At 40.7% G+C, this 18233-nt stretch overlaps 1 protein-coding gene across 3 annotated transcripts in view; it reads left to right on the plus strand.

Moving 5' to 3' along the window:
- Nucleotides 1-18233, plus strand: part of LOC148502821 (cytochrome P450 2F2-like) — a 96337-nt gene that overhangs the window by 27185 nt on the left and 50919 nt on the right. For all 3 annotated transcript variants that reach the window (XM_088449263.1, XM_088449264.1, XM_088449265.1), the window contains exons 3-4: nucleotides 3517-3679; nucleotides 13984-14133. In XM_088449263.1, coding sequence (XP_088305389.1) covers nucleotides 3517-3679; nucleotides 13984-14133 — 313 coding nt within the window. The remainder of the gene's footprint in view (nucleotides 1-3516; nucleotides 3680-13983; nucleotides 14134-18233) is intronic.

An 18233-nucleotide genomic window follows, 5' to 3' on the forward strand; every position in this document is an offset into this window, starting at 1 on the left:
ACATAGTACAGCTAACATATTACTGACTAAGCAGATCTACAATATGATGGCACAGTTGAAGCTTAGAACTCACCATCGGATGCTGTACCAGGTTGAGCATATGTAATGATTACTGTCTGGGACCATGTGAAAATGAAAATGGCTGTTTACAGCTCCTTTTAGCCCAGAATGCATTGCTAGACTGCTATGGAATGTTAAGAAGGACTAAATAGATCAGATTTAAACTGCTGCCGTCCTGACAACTAGGTGGGGCTGCTAATGAGAATTAGTACAGCATAACAAACCCTATGCTGAAGGCATGACACAGACAGTCTGAGACATATTTCCAGTTTGAAGATAGCTTTTAGATCTTACACCTCACATATTACAGTGAATGCTATTAAACAATTGCCTTTGTACTCACAGCATACCCCTAAAGTATAACCTACTCTATCAAAATGTACTAAAAAAGCCACTCACTGTAACATTAATGAAGCAGTATCATTACAACTGTATACTCTTAGTGAGGAAACCGGACTTACTCAGTGCTAGCTGGTCAGCCTTAAGGCAGCCACATACTGTACAGTATGTTGGCTCAGTCTACCTGGTACCTTTAGGAGTTCAGAATCACTTAGACAAACAACTGGAAAAACACAATTGTAATTTATTTTGTATCCAAATAATACTAAGACACACAGGATAATAATAATATACACAACAAAAGGCTAGAGAGACTCATAAACAACCCAACCCTAAAAGGTCTGTAGCAGAGGTGGAACTACCAGTGGGTCAGCTGGTGCATTGCCACGGGAAACATGGCAATGAAGGGACCCAGAGCGGCTTTGATGACAGTGCACTAATATTGAGCAAGACTGACTTATTAAGTGCACTAAGGCTGGCTGTGGGCCATAACATAGAAAAAAGAGGTGGTCTGGCTGAGGAGAGGAGGGGGCCCATCTCCTCTCCTCCTCTTACCTCCTCCTCTCTGACACTGCTGTTGCTGGGGTCCTACATCAAAACCTGAGGGGAGGAGCCTGATCTGCCTTTCTACACCTTGCACAGTCATGCATGCCAGTCCGGGTGTCCTCCATCACTCATTGAGCCCTGGATTTGCCAATGCTGTGTTGGCCAAGGGAAAATGCCTGCTGTAGAAAGATTCTCTGCACAAAGACTGGCTGAAAGGTCAGTTCTTCACCCACCATACATCCTGATTTCTTTCCTTTTCTCCACTGACTATTGCTTACTCTCCACTTTCCTGACATGCCTTTTCTATCCCCTGAATTAATCCACTAGTAATGTCTTTCCTCAGCTCTCATGTAAAACCCCTTGTTTCTGCTTGTCTTCCTACTGATACTTTCTCCACATCCCAGTGAACCCTTTAAAACCAATTTACCCCCTTTACTCCCTCCTATAGAGACCTCACATACTCTCTGCCTCTACCATTCACACTCTGGCTGTCACCTTCTCCTTCTCCCCATCACCAACTGACTGTCACCCTCTGCCTCTCCCTATTATGCTCCCCCTCTCCTTTTCACCCTGTCTTCGTCATCCTCTGTCTCTCTTTGTCATCCTCTTCTTGTCACACTCTTCCTTTCACCCATTGCCTCTCCCTGTTACCCTCTCCCTTTCATCCACTCTCCATCACCCTCTGCCTCTCCCTGTCACTTACTGCTTCTCCCTGTCACTCTGCTTGTCACCCTCTCCCCATCACCCTCTTCATGTAACCCTGTCTCTCCCTGTCATCCATTACTTATCCCTATCACCCACTGATTGTCACCCTCTCCCTGTCACCCACTGCTTCTCCCTGTCAGCCACTGCTAATCCCCATTACCCTCATCAACTCCCCATCACCCTCTCCCCTTCACCCACTGCATCTCCCTTTCACCACTCTCCATCACTCACTGCCTCTCCCCATCACCCACTACATCTCCCTTTAACCACTCTCCATCACCCTCTGCCTTACCCTGTTACACTCTCCCAGTCGCCTTTTCCCTTTCACCCACTCTTCATCACCCTCTGACTCTCCCTGTCACCCACTGCTGTGTGGTATATTATGAACTTGGGGTGGAGCAGAGGGGGGCCCAAAGCATATTTTTGCACCCGGGCCCACCAATCACAAGTTCTTCCTCTGTTCTGTAGCCACCAATTCCCTTAGAGTGTTGTCATTTTCACTGAGCCACACAGTTCACTCCTCTGTCAGTTGGGCAGGGCTCAAGTCTGATGTCCTTCTGCTTTGACAGGTACACAAGGTAAGGTCTTCAGAGACTTGGCGATCCTGGATCTATCCAACAGGAGCCATAACAACATGTCAGCACTTTCCTCATTAAGTACACCCACACAGCAATGTGTGATCTTTATATAAATCCCAAACTAGCCTCCATAATAAAGACAAAAAAATCACTTGAAATATCGCACCAATCACAGTGGAAGAGAAAGGTGGCCAATCTTGTACATGGGTAGACTACACTGAGCCAACCATTGTGATCATGCTCAGCTCATTTCTTACCTGACAATCAGAGAGGCAGAGCTCTGTCTATGCCTGCAGAAGGACTGGCACAGAGAGATTACATATTAATTAGAGACGAGCGGTTTGGTTTTACTGAAAACCTAACTCACCCAAACTTTGGGGTTCCAGTCACATAGAATCCTGACTTGGGTTTTCCTGTAAGTTTGGAACTCGGATCTACAGTAGAAACCAGATCTTGGGTTTTGGATTGCATGTAAACAGGTACAAAACACATGATTTTAGCTGTTTAATCAATTTTAAAGAAATAAAAAACCAACACCAAACCAAAAACTGAACCAAAACACTTGAGGTTAGTTTTGCCAAAAGCAAAACATGGGGGTTCATGCACATCTCTAATATTAATATGTATTATTAGAGGGCATATCTAGTCATAGGGAGCAATACGTATCTAAACTTAGGATTCAAACAATGTATAACAATAAAATATACTATATAGTAATCTCAAATTTAACAAAGAACTTATTTTATTTTCCACACTGGCACACAGGCATCCTAGTGGGCATTCTAGCCATTTAAGATAACTCTCTCCCCTGCCCACAGTACAGTAGCTGAGACAAGAGGCTCATTATATCTGACTTCCTGTGTTCATTATCACACAATATGTTGTTGGCACTCACGCTGGCAAAAACCTATTTGCATTGGCACTATGATATATCAGACATGCTCGGTAACTTTATATCTGCCAACATTTAAGTATAATGTAACAAAGAGCACATAGAATAATACATTTTTAACAGATATAAGATACTGTATTGGTGAGAGGGGATACCAAGCTGGCACAACATTTATTTTAACTGGTCTGCCTGAAAATCCTACTTTTGCCTCATACTTCCATGTCCCTTGCTGTAAAAATAGCATTACAGTGTACTGTATCTAAAATATATATATATATATATATATATATATATATATTGGTTCTCATTTTAGGATTTGTGGGTGGAATTAAGCAAACCTCTAAAAGTAACCAAATTACATTGTATTTACTGTACCAATTTTGTTTGTACTTCTAGATGCATAAAACCTATGGAGATATATTTACTATATATCAAGGGAACCGTCCTTGTATTGTGCTGTGCGGATATAAAGCTATAAAGGACACTCTGATTGACAAGGCAGAAGAGTTCAGTGGTCGGGCTGATTACCCTGTAGTCCTGGAATTTACCAAGGGAGATGGTAAGTATTTGACCCATTAGAACATGTAGGGAATGTGAAGTTCTTTCCCATTTTCCTCCTTAACCAGATCATCTTGTCTTGTTTAAGGTGAGGTTCATGGGTAGTTTAGCAGGCTATGAATCCAAAACCAAATCAAAACACATGAGGGTGGTTTTGTAAAACCAAAATCAAAGCACAAATACAGAGTTCTATGTACATCTCTAGTATTAAAGTAATGAATGATAAAGTAATTGGACATATGCACAAAAAAGAAGAGTGTCCGCACAGACCTACAAATAAATCATATGTTTTTAACATGTGTTGACAAGTCAATATTTCCAACCTGGGATGCAGTCAGGAAGCCGACAGTCAAAATGCCGACCGCCAGCTTCCCAACTGTCTAAACCCAGCAGGGGTCTAATGACAGGGGTTGAGATACCCACGCCTGTCATTTTACCTACGCCAGGAGCCCGACGCCCAGCATACCGATCGAAGGTAAGCTGGGAGCTGGGCACGGACAGCCGCGGGAGGGGGTAAGGTTAGGGGCTCCCGAGGTGGACTTAGGGTTAGGCACCCCCCGGGAGGGTTAGGGTTAGGCTAGGTAAAGGGGGGGGGTTAGGGTTAGGGTTGGGCTGCAGCACTGTAAGGCACTGTGTTCTGTGTTCAGGGCCAGGCACTAATAAATGCCATTAGGAGCACTGTGTTAAAGGGGGCACTGTGTCATTTATAAAAAAAAGCCATAAAAGCTCTGTGAGGTACTGTGTTGTATGCTCAGGGCCAGGCACTAAAATCACCATTAGTGTGCCATTGCTAGGAGTGCTGTGAGGCACTGTGTTATGTGTTCAGGCACTGTGTTAAAAATATAGTAATTAAGGTGCCATTACTAGGAGCACTGTAAAGCACTGTGCTGGGTGTTCAGTCACTGTGTTAGAAAAAGACCATTAGGGTGCCATTAAAGTGAACGTGCCCTTTTTTTCTCTTAGAAATCACTGAAGTATACTAAATTGTTTGTCATTTGCCCCAAAAATAGTATATTCTAGTATATTCAGATGAGTGACACAGCGTAATTTACTGTTCTGTGTACAGTAGTGTCCCCACCATCTACACCCCAAAACAATTCTTAAGTGTTAAAAATGTATTTCTTGGCTGGTTCCAAAAGTAAAACCAGTCATGTATCAGTCAATAGAAGAGCAGGAACAACCTGATAGCACTTCAGCATCTAGTAAAGGTGGTCAAGCAGAAACATGGTTTAAGAAAGGGCACCTGAAGTCTAAACAATATTTCACAATGTTTCACAAAGAAAAAAGCCATCACCTCTAACAATAAAGGGAATATTAATTTCCAAAGAAATTAAAATTGCCAACATTCCATACACCACATGCAGTGCCAAGGAAAGGTTTAGACAAAAGACTTTCTTTGTGAGTGGTGGTCCTGCAACTGCTTTTTCATGCACTAGAATGTGGAAGCTGGGGCCAAGCACAGTCAGGCATCTCTTTACCTCACACGGAACACCTTCTTGCTCTGAGACTAATGTTCTCACCTCTAAAACCAGCAAATCAGTACACAAAAAAATCCTAAGGCAGCAGAACAAACTGTGTGTTCACAAACTTCATAAATCCCTGAGGAGAGTCTAATGGTGTCCATGAGTGCTATGTGCGAGTCTGATATTTCTGACTCTGTAATCCTAGAGAAGCCTCCTTCCAACATTTTTGCACCCTCTGCAAATGTAAGGATGAGTAGCAGTAAAAGTAAAGATGGTGACATAGAAATTTGGAAGTGTAACAGGTTGAAGGGGATATTTGTGTGTCTGACTCTACTGAGGATGTTGATGATGAATGTGTTGGACAAGAAGAAGCTGATAAAATTCAGAAGGAGGATGTTGTTTGTATCAAACTAAATCAGCCACCAGTGGCAGCAGTTCTTGCCCATGATAAAAAGAAGGCAATTGTTATGTCTGAAATTTAGACCAAAAAAGCCACCTCTTTTGTGTAGAATTATTTTTATCCAATTCCTGACAACATTTGTCAAGCCATCTGTACCATCTGTGAGGCCAAAGTAAGTAGAGAGAGGGACATTAACAATCTAGGAACCTCCACCCTATTATTTGCAGTGATTTCATGTAAATTATTTGGGAAAATCTCAACAATCCTGTAAAATTATAACAAGCAGTTCAGCATCAGCTATCAGCAGCATGGATAGATCCCAGCACATGCAATCTCCACCACCATTACCTTCATCATAAATCTCCTCATAATCAGAGGTAGAACTCCTGCATTCAATTTGCAAAGGCAACTCACTCCTCCCCTATCCAGGATTCCCCAGAAAAATCCTTGTATGCTAGGGCTGCTGTTGCTGGGGGTGAATCTTCAACTCAGAAGGGTATGAAGAATACTAGTAGTAGTTCAAACAACAATTGACTGGGAAACAATCCTTTGCAAGAGGAAGCAAGTAGGAAAACTGCCATCCAGTTGCACAGTGGATCACGGAAGCAATGATGGCTATACTAGCATTAGCTCTGTGCCCAATATCTGCCATCAATGCATCTGGTTTTAGACAGTTAATTAAAGTCCTGTGTCCTCGCTGTCAAATGCAATTAAAATTTTATTTTACCAGAACAGAAATTCCTCGTATGTACCAGGACATTAAAAAAACCTTATTCTTGGCCTAGAAAATGCAATGGTATCCACTATCCACTTAATTATAGATATGTGGACAAACAGTACTGGTCAAATGAAAGATTACATGACTGTGACAGCAAACTTTGTGAATGTATCACCATCAGCGGCAGCAGTATCTAACAATTGGTTATAGACAGTGGTTGTGAACCGCGCTCATACAGTGTGAAGGTACTGGGTAGGGTGGGGGAGGGTGTTGTGAGATGATGTGGGGAATGGAGGGTGGTGGGGCTGGTCAGGGGAGGGAGGCAGTGGGGTGGGGTTTGAATGGGGTGGATGTCAGGTGGGTGGTGGAGGTGGGGGTGGTGTGGGTGGCTGGGGCAGGGGGGCTTAGGAGTGGCTGTGGGTATGTGTGGATGTGCTATCATGGGGGGAGGGAAGAGTGCTGCACCTGTGGTAGGAGTACCTGTTCCTACCTAGAAAAGCAGAGTGAAAAAAGGGGTGGGTCAGGTGCACTATTTGGACCTTCAGGGTATGGGTGTGCGCATGTGATGTGGTGTTTGTGTGGAAATAAGGAATGACAAAGTGGTATAGGGCCAAAAATGTTTATTGCAGAGGCACAATGCTGCTCTAGATTGGTCCTTGGGGGGGTTGCAACAAGTGGCTGGCTCGGGGGGAAGGATGGTGGACCCTTTTAGTGGGCTCCGTACCATGCGGTTCATGACCGGCACATCTTCCCTGCTGGACCTTTGGTCTACAGTCTTGGTAGTCATAGGATTGGGCACAGGGACCGCACCTCCACACAGCTACCGCCATCCACGGGACACCACCATTGGCTGTGCACAGACTGATACCCATCCAACCCTGCCCAAGGGGATACCACACACCTCTCTCGTGTTGCAGATCACAGCATCATCCACACGGCGCCGGCACCATCTGCCTCAGCCAGGATTAGAATTTTGATCAGCCCCACATTTCACACCCCACCTGCAATGCCGAATCCACAGGCAAACTACTGGTAGTTAAGTTGCAAGCATGCCATACTGAGCATGACGCTGCCACAGCATTCCACACGCCTGACCCACACACCACCAATCCTACAGCTGCCAAGACTGTAGACCAAAGGTCCAGCAGGGAAGACGTGCCAGTCCTGAACTGCACGGTAAGGAGCCCCCTAAAAGGGTCCACCAACCTTCCCCCCGAGCCAGCCACTTATTGCGACACCACCCCCTGGAAAAAATCCGAAGCAGCATTGTGCATCTGCAATAAACGTTTTGGCCCTATACCACTTCGTCAGTCCTTATTTCCACACAAACACCACATCACACGCACACACCCCTACCCTGCACGTCCAGAGAGCACACCTGACCCACCCCTTTTTTCACTTAGTATCTAACAAATGCCTACTCATTCACAGGCATGCTACTCTCTGTATCACTGGTGTCACTAAGAGGTATACCGATGTCAACCTGTTGGAAAAACTTAGGGATGTGATAGAAAAATAGTTGACCCAGCTAAGAATCTCTTCAGGATTTGTCATGTCCGATAACATAAGTAACATTATAGAAGCATTACAACCATGTTTTGCACACACAATAATCTTGATGGTTCAGATTTTTTTTTTAATTGACAGGCACGTCACAAGATGCTCTCTGTGGCCTGTAAAATTTTTGGCCATTTTCATCATTCAGCAACCTCATATAAAAGATTGCAGCAGCTGCAAGATCAGTTAAATTCACCATTCTATCAACTGAAACAAAATGTAGTAACCAGATGGAATTCCACTTTTTATATGCTTCAGCAACTGGAGAAACAGCAAAAAATCAACCAAACCTACACTACAAGCCATGATTTAGTGAGAGGAAAGGGAATGTACCTTGTTCCTGGACAGTGGAGAATACTCACTCTTTTATGTAAGATGCTGAAACCATTTGAAATAGTAACTAATGAAGTGAGTTTATACACTGCCAGTCTGAGTCAGGTGATTCCCTTAAAAAAACTACTGGAAAACAGCTAAAGAAACTGAAGGAGGAGACAAAATTAGGTGATTCCACTAAGTATGTTGGACTTGCAGTTAAAATGATTTATTCCGTTCATCAGGATTGAAGGGTATGAAAGAGTGATAAAGCTCCCTGTGGGAGCGAAACATGTTAGATAAGGTACTATATTTAGGTTGTTCTTCCTACCTGATCGCTGAAGGAGGAATTTGGAATACTGGGTCTCATTCAGACCCGCTTGCGAGCGCAGGACGCTCGCAAGCGGGTCAATGGTACCCAAATGCGCATGCGCACAACGGAGGCTGCTCCGTCGTGCGCATGCACGAGACCCGGCGAGCGATTTGGAAGCCGTCGCTCGGGTTCTCGCACCAAAGGGGGCGTGCTGTCGATGGTGATTGACCGTCTGGGTCCGGCCCCACTGACATCACGAGTGATGTCAGTGGGAGTGATTTTGGCTCTGATAGAGCCAAAATCACTCCAGGGCTTGCGGCAATGAGACCCTACCACAAGGGTCTCATCGCAAGCCCGATGGTCGTGATGGTCTTGACCATCGCGACCATCATCATGGACGCTCGCATAAGCTGTGGGTAGTCACCCACAGCTATGCGAATGGCCAGGAGGCTGCACCAATTTTAGGCAGGCCGGCCTTGATTCAGAGCGAGCGCTCTGGTCAGAGCGTCCGGCTCTGAATCAGGCCCTCTGACCGCTAATTGTTTTCCGTAACCAATATACATTATGTTAGTCTATGTTTAAAGGAGCAGTGTATCATCACACACTACTATATACCACCTCACCAGGTGTGCAGTCCATTTCCTGCAAGCAGCCACCCAGGCAGCATGGCTTTGAACAATCACAGCCTTACATAACAGACTCGTGTGTCTAGCCCCTGCAAATGAATGCTCATCAGCTCTGTTGGAGCAAGCTAAAACTGGGACATAGAGCACTGTAAGGTGATCACTCCTTTGCATATTAAAGGCTCACAGTTATATCTGTATGTGCAGAAGCAAGTACTATACTAATATGTCAAATGACCAGAGGAGCAGAGCCATATCATGCCAGTCATTCTGGCAAAAACTCCACAATGGGTCTCTTTGGTCCCCATACCAGTGCGGTCATATCAGTGTATCTATTATCATACTATATAAACTTCTACATCAGTTTGAGAAGTAGTTTATGATTCAACTATTTTTTAATATTTACTGTTGCTGAATTGTTAAAAATACTTAGAGGGCGCAAATTACTGAAATGTCTTTTATAACACCAATTGAAAAGGGAGGGTTTCAGACGTTTGATGGTTCAGAATGCACACCAATAAAATATCCGATAGGATTCCTTTATAGGAAAATCTCATTCACGACAAGTCACTTTTTCTCTTTAATGTATTGGACCGACTTCAATGTAGATGATGGTAGATTCCATAGGCTCCAAATTAATCTTTCTAAAAAAGACCCACTCACCAAAAAGACACCCAAAAAATGGCCCAATGGCCCACTGTTAGATATTATAAACAATTAATTTATTAAAATTTCTTGTCAATTTGACATAAAAAAGTTTTTTATACATAAAAACTGCTTACACAATTTCTTCAATGATTTTAACAGAAGAAGGCAATATATATCCTGCTGTTAACCCATACATGGCCAAAATCTCAATAGGCAGGTTTCTCCCTTCTGATAAATGAATTCATACATACCAAAATTGGAAAATACACATGATCCGGTAGAAAACTGGCAAAGTATTGACCCTAAGATGGACCTATACTTTGAAATATGTCCATCATATAATGCAATCTCAAAGAACAATAATCACAATTTATATCAATATAGGAAATCATTCCTTAATAGGTTAAATATAATTTATCACATAATATAATTAAAACATCCTTCTGCATAATATTATCCTTATCCTGGTTTTTACAGTCTTCATTATAGATATATATATATATATATATATATACCAATAGTGAATTTACAAATTTCATCATGTACTGTATATGACAGTAGTAAATTGATATAGTTATCTTAAACTGCAAACTATGTGACCATTATTATATACCAATAATAAATTTATAGTTATCTTAAGCTACAAATTATTATTACATAATATGATTATATTATGTGATAAATTACATTTAACCTATTAAGGACTGATTTCCTATATTGATATAAATTGTGATTAATGTACTTTGAGATTGCATTATATGATGGGCATTTTTACCATAGGCACTTTTTTATAATAAGACCCCACACCTTTTATTTGTTAATTCTTTTATTTTTTCTGATTATTCTTCAATTTAAGATATATATGCTCCTGATGAAGTCCTAACAGATGAAATGCATTGGGTTGAGATTCTGGCTCTATATGGGTTAACAGCAGGATATACATGGCCTACTTCTGTTAAAATCATTGAAGAAATTGTGTAAGCAGTTTTTATGTCTAAAAATCTTTTTTATGTCAAATTGACAAGATATTTTATTAAATTCATTGTTTATCATATGTAACAGTGGGCCATTGGGCCATTTTTTTGGGTGTCTGTTTGGTGAGTGGGTCATTTTTAGAAAAATTAATTTGAGCCTATGGAATATCCAATAAAACAACACTGAAGTCGGTCCAATACATTAGAGTGAAAAAGTGACTTGTTGTGAATGAGATTTTCCTGTAAAGGAATCCTATCGGACATTTTATTGGTGTGACTTCTGAACCATCAAATGTCTGAAATCCTCCCTTTTCATTTGGTATTATAAAAGACATTTAAGTGATTTGCGTCCTCTAAGTATTTTTTGTATTTTTAGAATTATTTGTTCCCACTAGCAGGGGTTCCACTTGAGGTGCAGCATTTACATCATAGCGCAAAATAAGGGCATTTCTTTTTTTGTATTGCTGATTTGTATTTACATTTTTCTTGTTAATGAATGCAGGTGCTTTTAATATGTTTTAAAAAGGGGGGAAAGGGTAAAATATTACCCAACTCCTGGCGCTAATATAAATGAATGTAAAATTGTCAATCGTGATTAGCTGCAGCTGCTTAGAGTTTTGTGTGAACTCTAAATATAAACACATATACAACAACACAGGCACTGCGCTGTGATCACATATGACTAAATAAAATTTTCTTGTATACAATGGGACACACACTGTATAATAAAAATATTTTTACTTCTGAAAAATGAATGCACACAATACAAACAATTCATGAAACATGTAGAGACACTGGACATAAAAATGGAAACAAATAAATGGATGAATAGTAGCAGCATAGATATTTGTATCAGAAGGTAGATCTTCTATTAAGCATGTGTCTGATAATTAGAAACACATCCGTTCCATTGTATCACCTCAAAAAATGAAATAATGCTGAATGTGTCCTTGTACATGTAGTTCAAAAATACTGCATTCTGACACCTGAAATGAGTAATTGGTATAGTTGTCTTTATCCTGTAGATGTAAGGAGTGGTATTAGGTCCTGCTGGCGTCCCAGCAATAATAGATTTAAGTAGAAACCAGGTGTAATGTAAGACTTCTAGTATATTGTGAAGTCTCCCCGTGGGAGAGTGTGTCCGTTGGCACAGATGAGAGTTAAGCGGCAGACATGATATATCCTTCTCTCCGTGTGATTTGTATAGGGGAGAGTGTGTCTTACCGCTATCGCCTGCTGGATGGTAGTGCTCTATCAGACCAATGAAGTCACTGTGGGTGGCTGAATGATAGCGCTCTGTGAGACCAATGTCTCCGCTGTCTGTGGCTTCACGATCGGCTCCAGAATCTATCCCAGGTACAGGTGTATGGAATGCAGTAGAAGGACTTGGCAGGCAGTGACGTCAACGCGTTTCGTCTCTCTATTATGGAGACTTTTTCAAGACTGACATTGCAATGGTAGATGCCGTATTTATCCTTCAGGAAAGTCCACCTTTGTAATTATCATTTATTGTGTCTCAGATTTATCATAATTGTCTACTTCAGTCCTTCTGACTATCCCCCTTTGGTATGATGCCCAAAACAATTTCTCATTTCTCATTTCATCTAAATATTTGTATATTTACACCTTTATTCATTTACTATATATCATTATTTTCATTTTTTATTTTTATTGTAAGTTTATATGCAGGTTTATGGACCTGCACATTTATAACTTATTCATTTTTGTAGTATTTACATATCACTGTCGTAATATTTGTATCAGTTCTGTTGGAAAACAACCAAATCTATACAATATTTCCCATTTTGTATTTTATATAGATTACATATTTTATATTCATTTCCGATGTATTCACTATTTTACACATAGTATTAATCAATACCATTATTCTTTATCTCGTTTTTCCATATTTTATCTTCTCCATATTAATATATGTATATATATATATATATATATATATATATATTCTTTATATATATATATTTCTTTTCACTTATCATTTAATTTTCAGTGTTCATTATTTGAATAATATTAATTATATTATTATGTTTATGTATATTTTTATGCACATGTTTTAGTATTTTTATAACATTCCTATACAGTGTCATTATACATTGACAAAACTGCTATTTTAGATGTCTAAGAGTTATTATTTTTCTTTATACTATATGTAAACCTAAGGAATTGTGAAATACAGCTGCTAAACTTATTTGAATACAACCCAGCTGTCCATAATCAAAATAATTACAAAGGCGTACTTTCCTGAAGTTTAAATACGGCATCTACCATTGCAATGTCAGTCTTGAAAAAGTCTCCGTAATAGAGAGACGAAACGCGTTGACGTCACTGCTTGCCAAGTCCTTCTACTGCATTCCATACACCTGTACCTGGGATAGATTCCGGAGCCGATCGTGAAGCCACAGACAGCGGAGACATTGGTCTCACGGAGCGCTATCATTCAGCCCCCCACAGTGACTTCATTGGTCTGGGAGAGCGCTACCATCCAGCTGGCGATAGCGGTAATACACACTGTCTCCTATACAAATCACACGGAGAGAAGGATATTTCATGTCTGCCGCTTAACTCTCATCTGTGCCGACGGACACACTCTCCCACGGGGAGACTTCACAATATACTAGAAGTCTCACATTACACCTGGTTTCTACTTAAATCTATTATTGCTGGGACGCCAGCAGGACCTAATACCACTCCTTACATCTACAGGATAAAGACAACTATACCAATTACTCATTTCAGGTGTCAGAATGCAGTATTTTTGAACTACATGTACAAGGACACATTCAGCATTATTCCATTTTTTGAGGTGATACAATGGAACGGATGTGTTTCTAATTATCAGACACATGCTTAATAGAAGATCTACTTTCTGATACAAATATCTATGCTGCTACTATTCATCCATTTATTTGTTTCCATTTTTATGTCCAGTGTCTCTACATGTTTCATGTATTGTTTGTATTGTGTGCATTAATTTTTCAGAAGTAAAAATATTTTTATTATACAGTGTGTGTCCCATTGTATACAAGAAAATTTTATTTAGTCATATGTGATCACAGCGCAGTGCCTGTGTCGTTGTATATGCTTTTAATATGTATCTTTTTTAATGGAATAAAACATACAATTGCATTTATTAAGTAATACATGCGTTTTTTGGAGAAAATCTTTCAGCCAAGATAAACATTTAGTACATGTGATGTACAATTTAGCACAATACTTATACATTTTGTATTCGATATTAATGTAGTTTTATGGAGTAATATGCTCTGTTTTCTGCAGAGATGGTATTCAGTAATGGTGAGAAGTGGAAGGAGCTGCGGAGTTTTACCCTGGTAACGCTGAGTAATTTCGGTATGGGAAAACGTAGCATTGAGGAGCGGATAAATGAGGAGGCTGGATATCTCATTGATTTGCTCAGAAAAACCAATGGTAATGTACATGGGCACAGAACTATATAATGAGGGTAACTCTATATCACATTCATACATTATTATTATTATTATTATTATTATTATTATCCTTTATTTATATGGCGCCACAAGTGTTCCGCAGCGCCGTACATAGAACTAATAGGTGAACAAGAAACAAGTAACTTACAGTACATCACAGTGCAGGACAAGGACACAACTTATATACATTGCTGAAATAGTGATAAAAACACTCACAATAAGCTGCCGGGAGTTGGCAGTCCATACATTGAACCATCTCAGATGTTTTCTGATATAGGTCACATAAGTACATTCATACATGATAAACAGTATGTTGCAAAGCCACAAGTATCAAAATAAAACTGACCTTGCCGACTGCCTGCATGAAATATAGCTTGGCCGACAGTTACCAATGGGAATCAGATAGTCACACTTGTTAAACTTTGCCACTGTTCTGCACTAATATATGCCCTAGTACAGTATCCTGCACTAATAAAGACTCTGCTGCTCTATATTTGTGAAATCTCCAGCATTAGGATAATGTTACATAGTGGTGATGGTATGCAGTCAGGAAACTGACGGTCGAAATGCCGACCGCCGGCTTCCCGACTGTGCAATCCTGATAGGGGACTAATGATAGGCATTGAAATCTCAACACCTGTCATTATCCCTATGCCGGGAGCCCGACGCCCGGCATACCGAACGAAGGTAAGCCAAGCGGCTGGCGTGGACAGCCGTGGGGGGAGGGTTAGTTTAGGGGTTCCCGGGGGGGATTTAGGGTTAGGCACCCCCCAGGAGGGTTAGATTAGGGAAAGGGGGGGTTAGGGCTAGGCACCCCCGGGGGGAGGTTAGGGTTAGGCGCCCCCCCTGGAGGGTTATATTTAGGCTGTGGGGGGGGGGTTAGGTTTGGGCACTTACAGGGGGGTTTAGGGATAAGCACTAAGGGGGAGGTTAGGGCTAGGCACCCCTAAGGGAGGGTTAGGGTTAGGGGGGCAGAGGGTTAGGTATAGTTAATAAACTTACCTGTCGGGATCTCCACTGCTGCCGGCAGTCATTCATACTGATCCCAGCGGTGATAGATAGAATTATACAGAAACTTCAGTTTTTGCATAATTTTATGAATACTCGGTATGATAAATTGGCCCCCAAGTAATTAATTTCATTCCTTGTTATTAAACTAATACAATGTTATCAAATAATTCCCTGTAACAATTATTGTGGACTGATCAATCTTTTTTTGTGAAAAAGGGATGCACATGACTAAATTATGTGATCTTATTTTAGTGACTGTTACAGTTTGTTAATTCTTTCATAGTAGCTTAGTAAGTGCTCTTTATGATACTGTGGGTGATTCTTTAGGAATAAAGTTAATCCAAATAAAGTACAATCACCACTATATTTATGTAAGTAGTTTTCGCAGTAAGGGCTCTATTAATTAATATTATTTTTACTAAAATAAAGAGAAAATGGGTGTTTTCACACCTTTTTCACATTATTTTAGTATCACATACATTTTCTAAATCGCAATTGGAGTGGAATTGTAAAATTATACTTCAAACCCTAATTTTCGCATATTTTTAGTAAGCAGATCACATTTCTCATAATTTAGTATTTTGCTAAAAATAAATTGTGAAAAAATACTGGGGGAAGCCCTGTAATAATAATGCAACCTGGAGATGGCGTTATCCAGGGTCTAACAGACGGAGCAGAGCCGAGATCCAGGCCCCATTGATCAGCTGTGTGTTCTTAATAGACCACAAGCTGATCATTGCAAAAAAAAAAGTTACAAATAAAACCACTTACCTGAGTCCAGGGCCAGAACAGCTGACAAGGGTCACAGTTTAGGAGCCAGGAGACCAACTGATTGGAGCCCCAGAGGACATCACCGGAGCACCAATCACTGGAGGTAAGTGTAAATTGGGGGAAGGGGAGGTCGCAGGGTGGTGATGTGTGTGCGATTGCTGGGGGGTGCGATCGCGGTGGTGGGGGTGCAGCAGCCAGCGGCACATGCGCGGACACAAACTTGCTGTATTTATTGCGGAAAATACATTGAAAGTATGTGAAGGGGATTCCCAGGTACAGAGCTTTATTGCAAGCTCTGTTCCTGCAAGCGGATGTTAGTACATCCGTATGATATTTACTGAATTTGCAATACAAGTTTAGTCAGAAATATCACACTACTACTACACTGTGGATTGTAGTTAATAGAGCCCTAGGGGTTCAATCCAAATAGGTGTGAGTTTGCAAGTGTCAGTTTGTTTCTTAGAACTTGCACACTTTGCCCGAATGCTCGCTCCCAAGAAACACGAAATCCAATTAGAAATGCCAACTCGTGCTAGTTGTAGTCAGGGTCTGCTAATTTTAAAAAAACTTGAGTAGGGAGAAGTGCATGTTAAAGTGGACCACAAATCTTGGACCACAAAAAAGTAACACTTTCGTTGGACCATATAGAAGGCTGTCAGTGGACATAAGGAAAGTAATGGAGGTTTTGATTTGAGTCTAATTTTTTTAATTCCCAAAAATTATGTAATTATTGGGCCAATTAAGCTAATTGAAAACTTGTAAATGGCTGATTAGTAATTTAGGGGGTGTCCAAGGGGTTCTGCACTGTGGTCCTTAATTTTTATCTTTGAATAAAGATTTTCCCTACCATCTCACACCCTCAGGGGTTATGCACCAAAAAATTCCTCTGAAAAAAAATGTGAGTTTGGTAATGGATTGCATCTGTACTTTGTAGTGCCAGTTGGCCGTGAGAACTGTTTGCACAATCCAACTCGCACCTAACTGGATTGACAGGTACGGTTACAGGAAACTCATATGTCATGCATTTAACACTGACTTGCCAAACTGGTTAACAAAAGATACACTTTTGCATACAATGTTTATAACCACATACTGACTGGAGCAGAGGATAACAAATGCAGTAAAACAAATGCTTTTATTGGAAGAAATACAGGAACATGGTATATATAAATATATATATATATTTATATATATCAGAGGCAGCACCGGGTGTGGCCCGTGGGCATAACCTCGCTGCCCCCGGGGACTAGATCCTGCACCCACATAGTGATGCCACATATATATATATATATATACATATATATATATATATATATATATATATATATATTATATATATATACACAATAACTTATGGTTTGGCACTCACAGTTACCACGTAATCAACTTCAGCCTTTGCCCTCACAACAACAAGTAGGTATAGATTGGAGACGGTGCAGCACTCAAGGCATATATGAACAAAACTTCAAAGGCAGGCTCCAGTGTCAACGTTTCAGTTTTTATAAACTGTCATCAGGATACAGATAACATACATGTGTCATACCTTATATACACCTCACCACAAGTGACCAAACCTTCGGAGCTCGGGACGGCCCTCCCGGCCACCGGTCAATGTTGATGTCATCATGCTATTTGCGTGCCTCTGTCAATACCATGATGTAACACCATCACCATGGAAACATATGTAAACAGCAGACGCTGTTGAAAAAAAGATCACAGCGTCTCAACATTTACAGTGTAATGCACACAATATCAGAATCACAGAAATGTAAATAACAGACGCTATTTAGAGAAAAGATCATAGCGTCTCAGCATCTAAAGTATAGTACACATACTATCCTAATGTAGTCACCAAAATGACAAAAATATTAACCAAGACAAATTAATGAAGCCTCATATTTAAGTAAAACATGAAAATTAACTGCTTTCATTTAACCCTGTGGGATATAAAGTATTGAGACTTGCTATCCAGCGCGTCTCACATTGAAGTATCTTACCCTATTACAACCCTTTGTTAACGGGGGGATATGATCAATCATCCTGTAGCGAATGCTAGATACAGGATGACTCAGTCCTGCAAAGTGCCGCGCTACAGGTTGTTCACTTGTGCCTGTACCAAGCGCAGTACGGATTGCTGACCTATGAGCGGCCATCCGCTCCTTAAACTTTCTTTCCGTTTTTGCCGATGTAACTCCAACCACAAGGGCAGGTAATCTGATAGCTCACATAACTTGAATTACAATTTAAAAGATGTGGGAAATCCTATTGGAACACTCACGGCGCAGATTCCAAAAAAAG

The sequence above is a fragment of the Taudactylus pleione genome, unplaced genomic scaffold, assembly GCF_031769625.1.
Source record: "Taudactylus pleione unplaced genomic scaffold, aTauple2 ptg000481l, whole genome shotgun sequence".
Classification (NCBI taxonomy): Eukaryota; Metazoa; Chordata; class Amphibia; order Anura; family Myobatrachidae; genus Taudactylus; species Taudactylus pleione.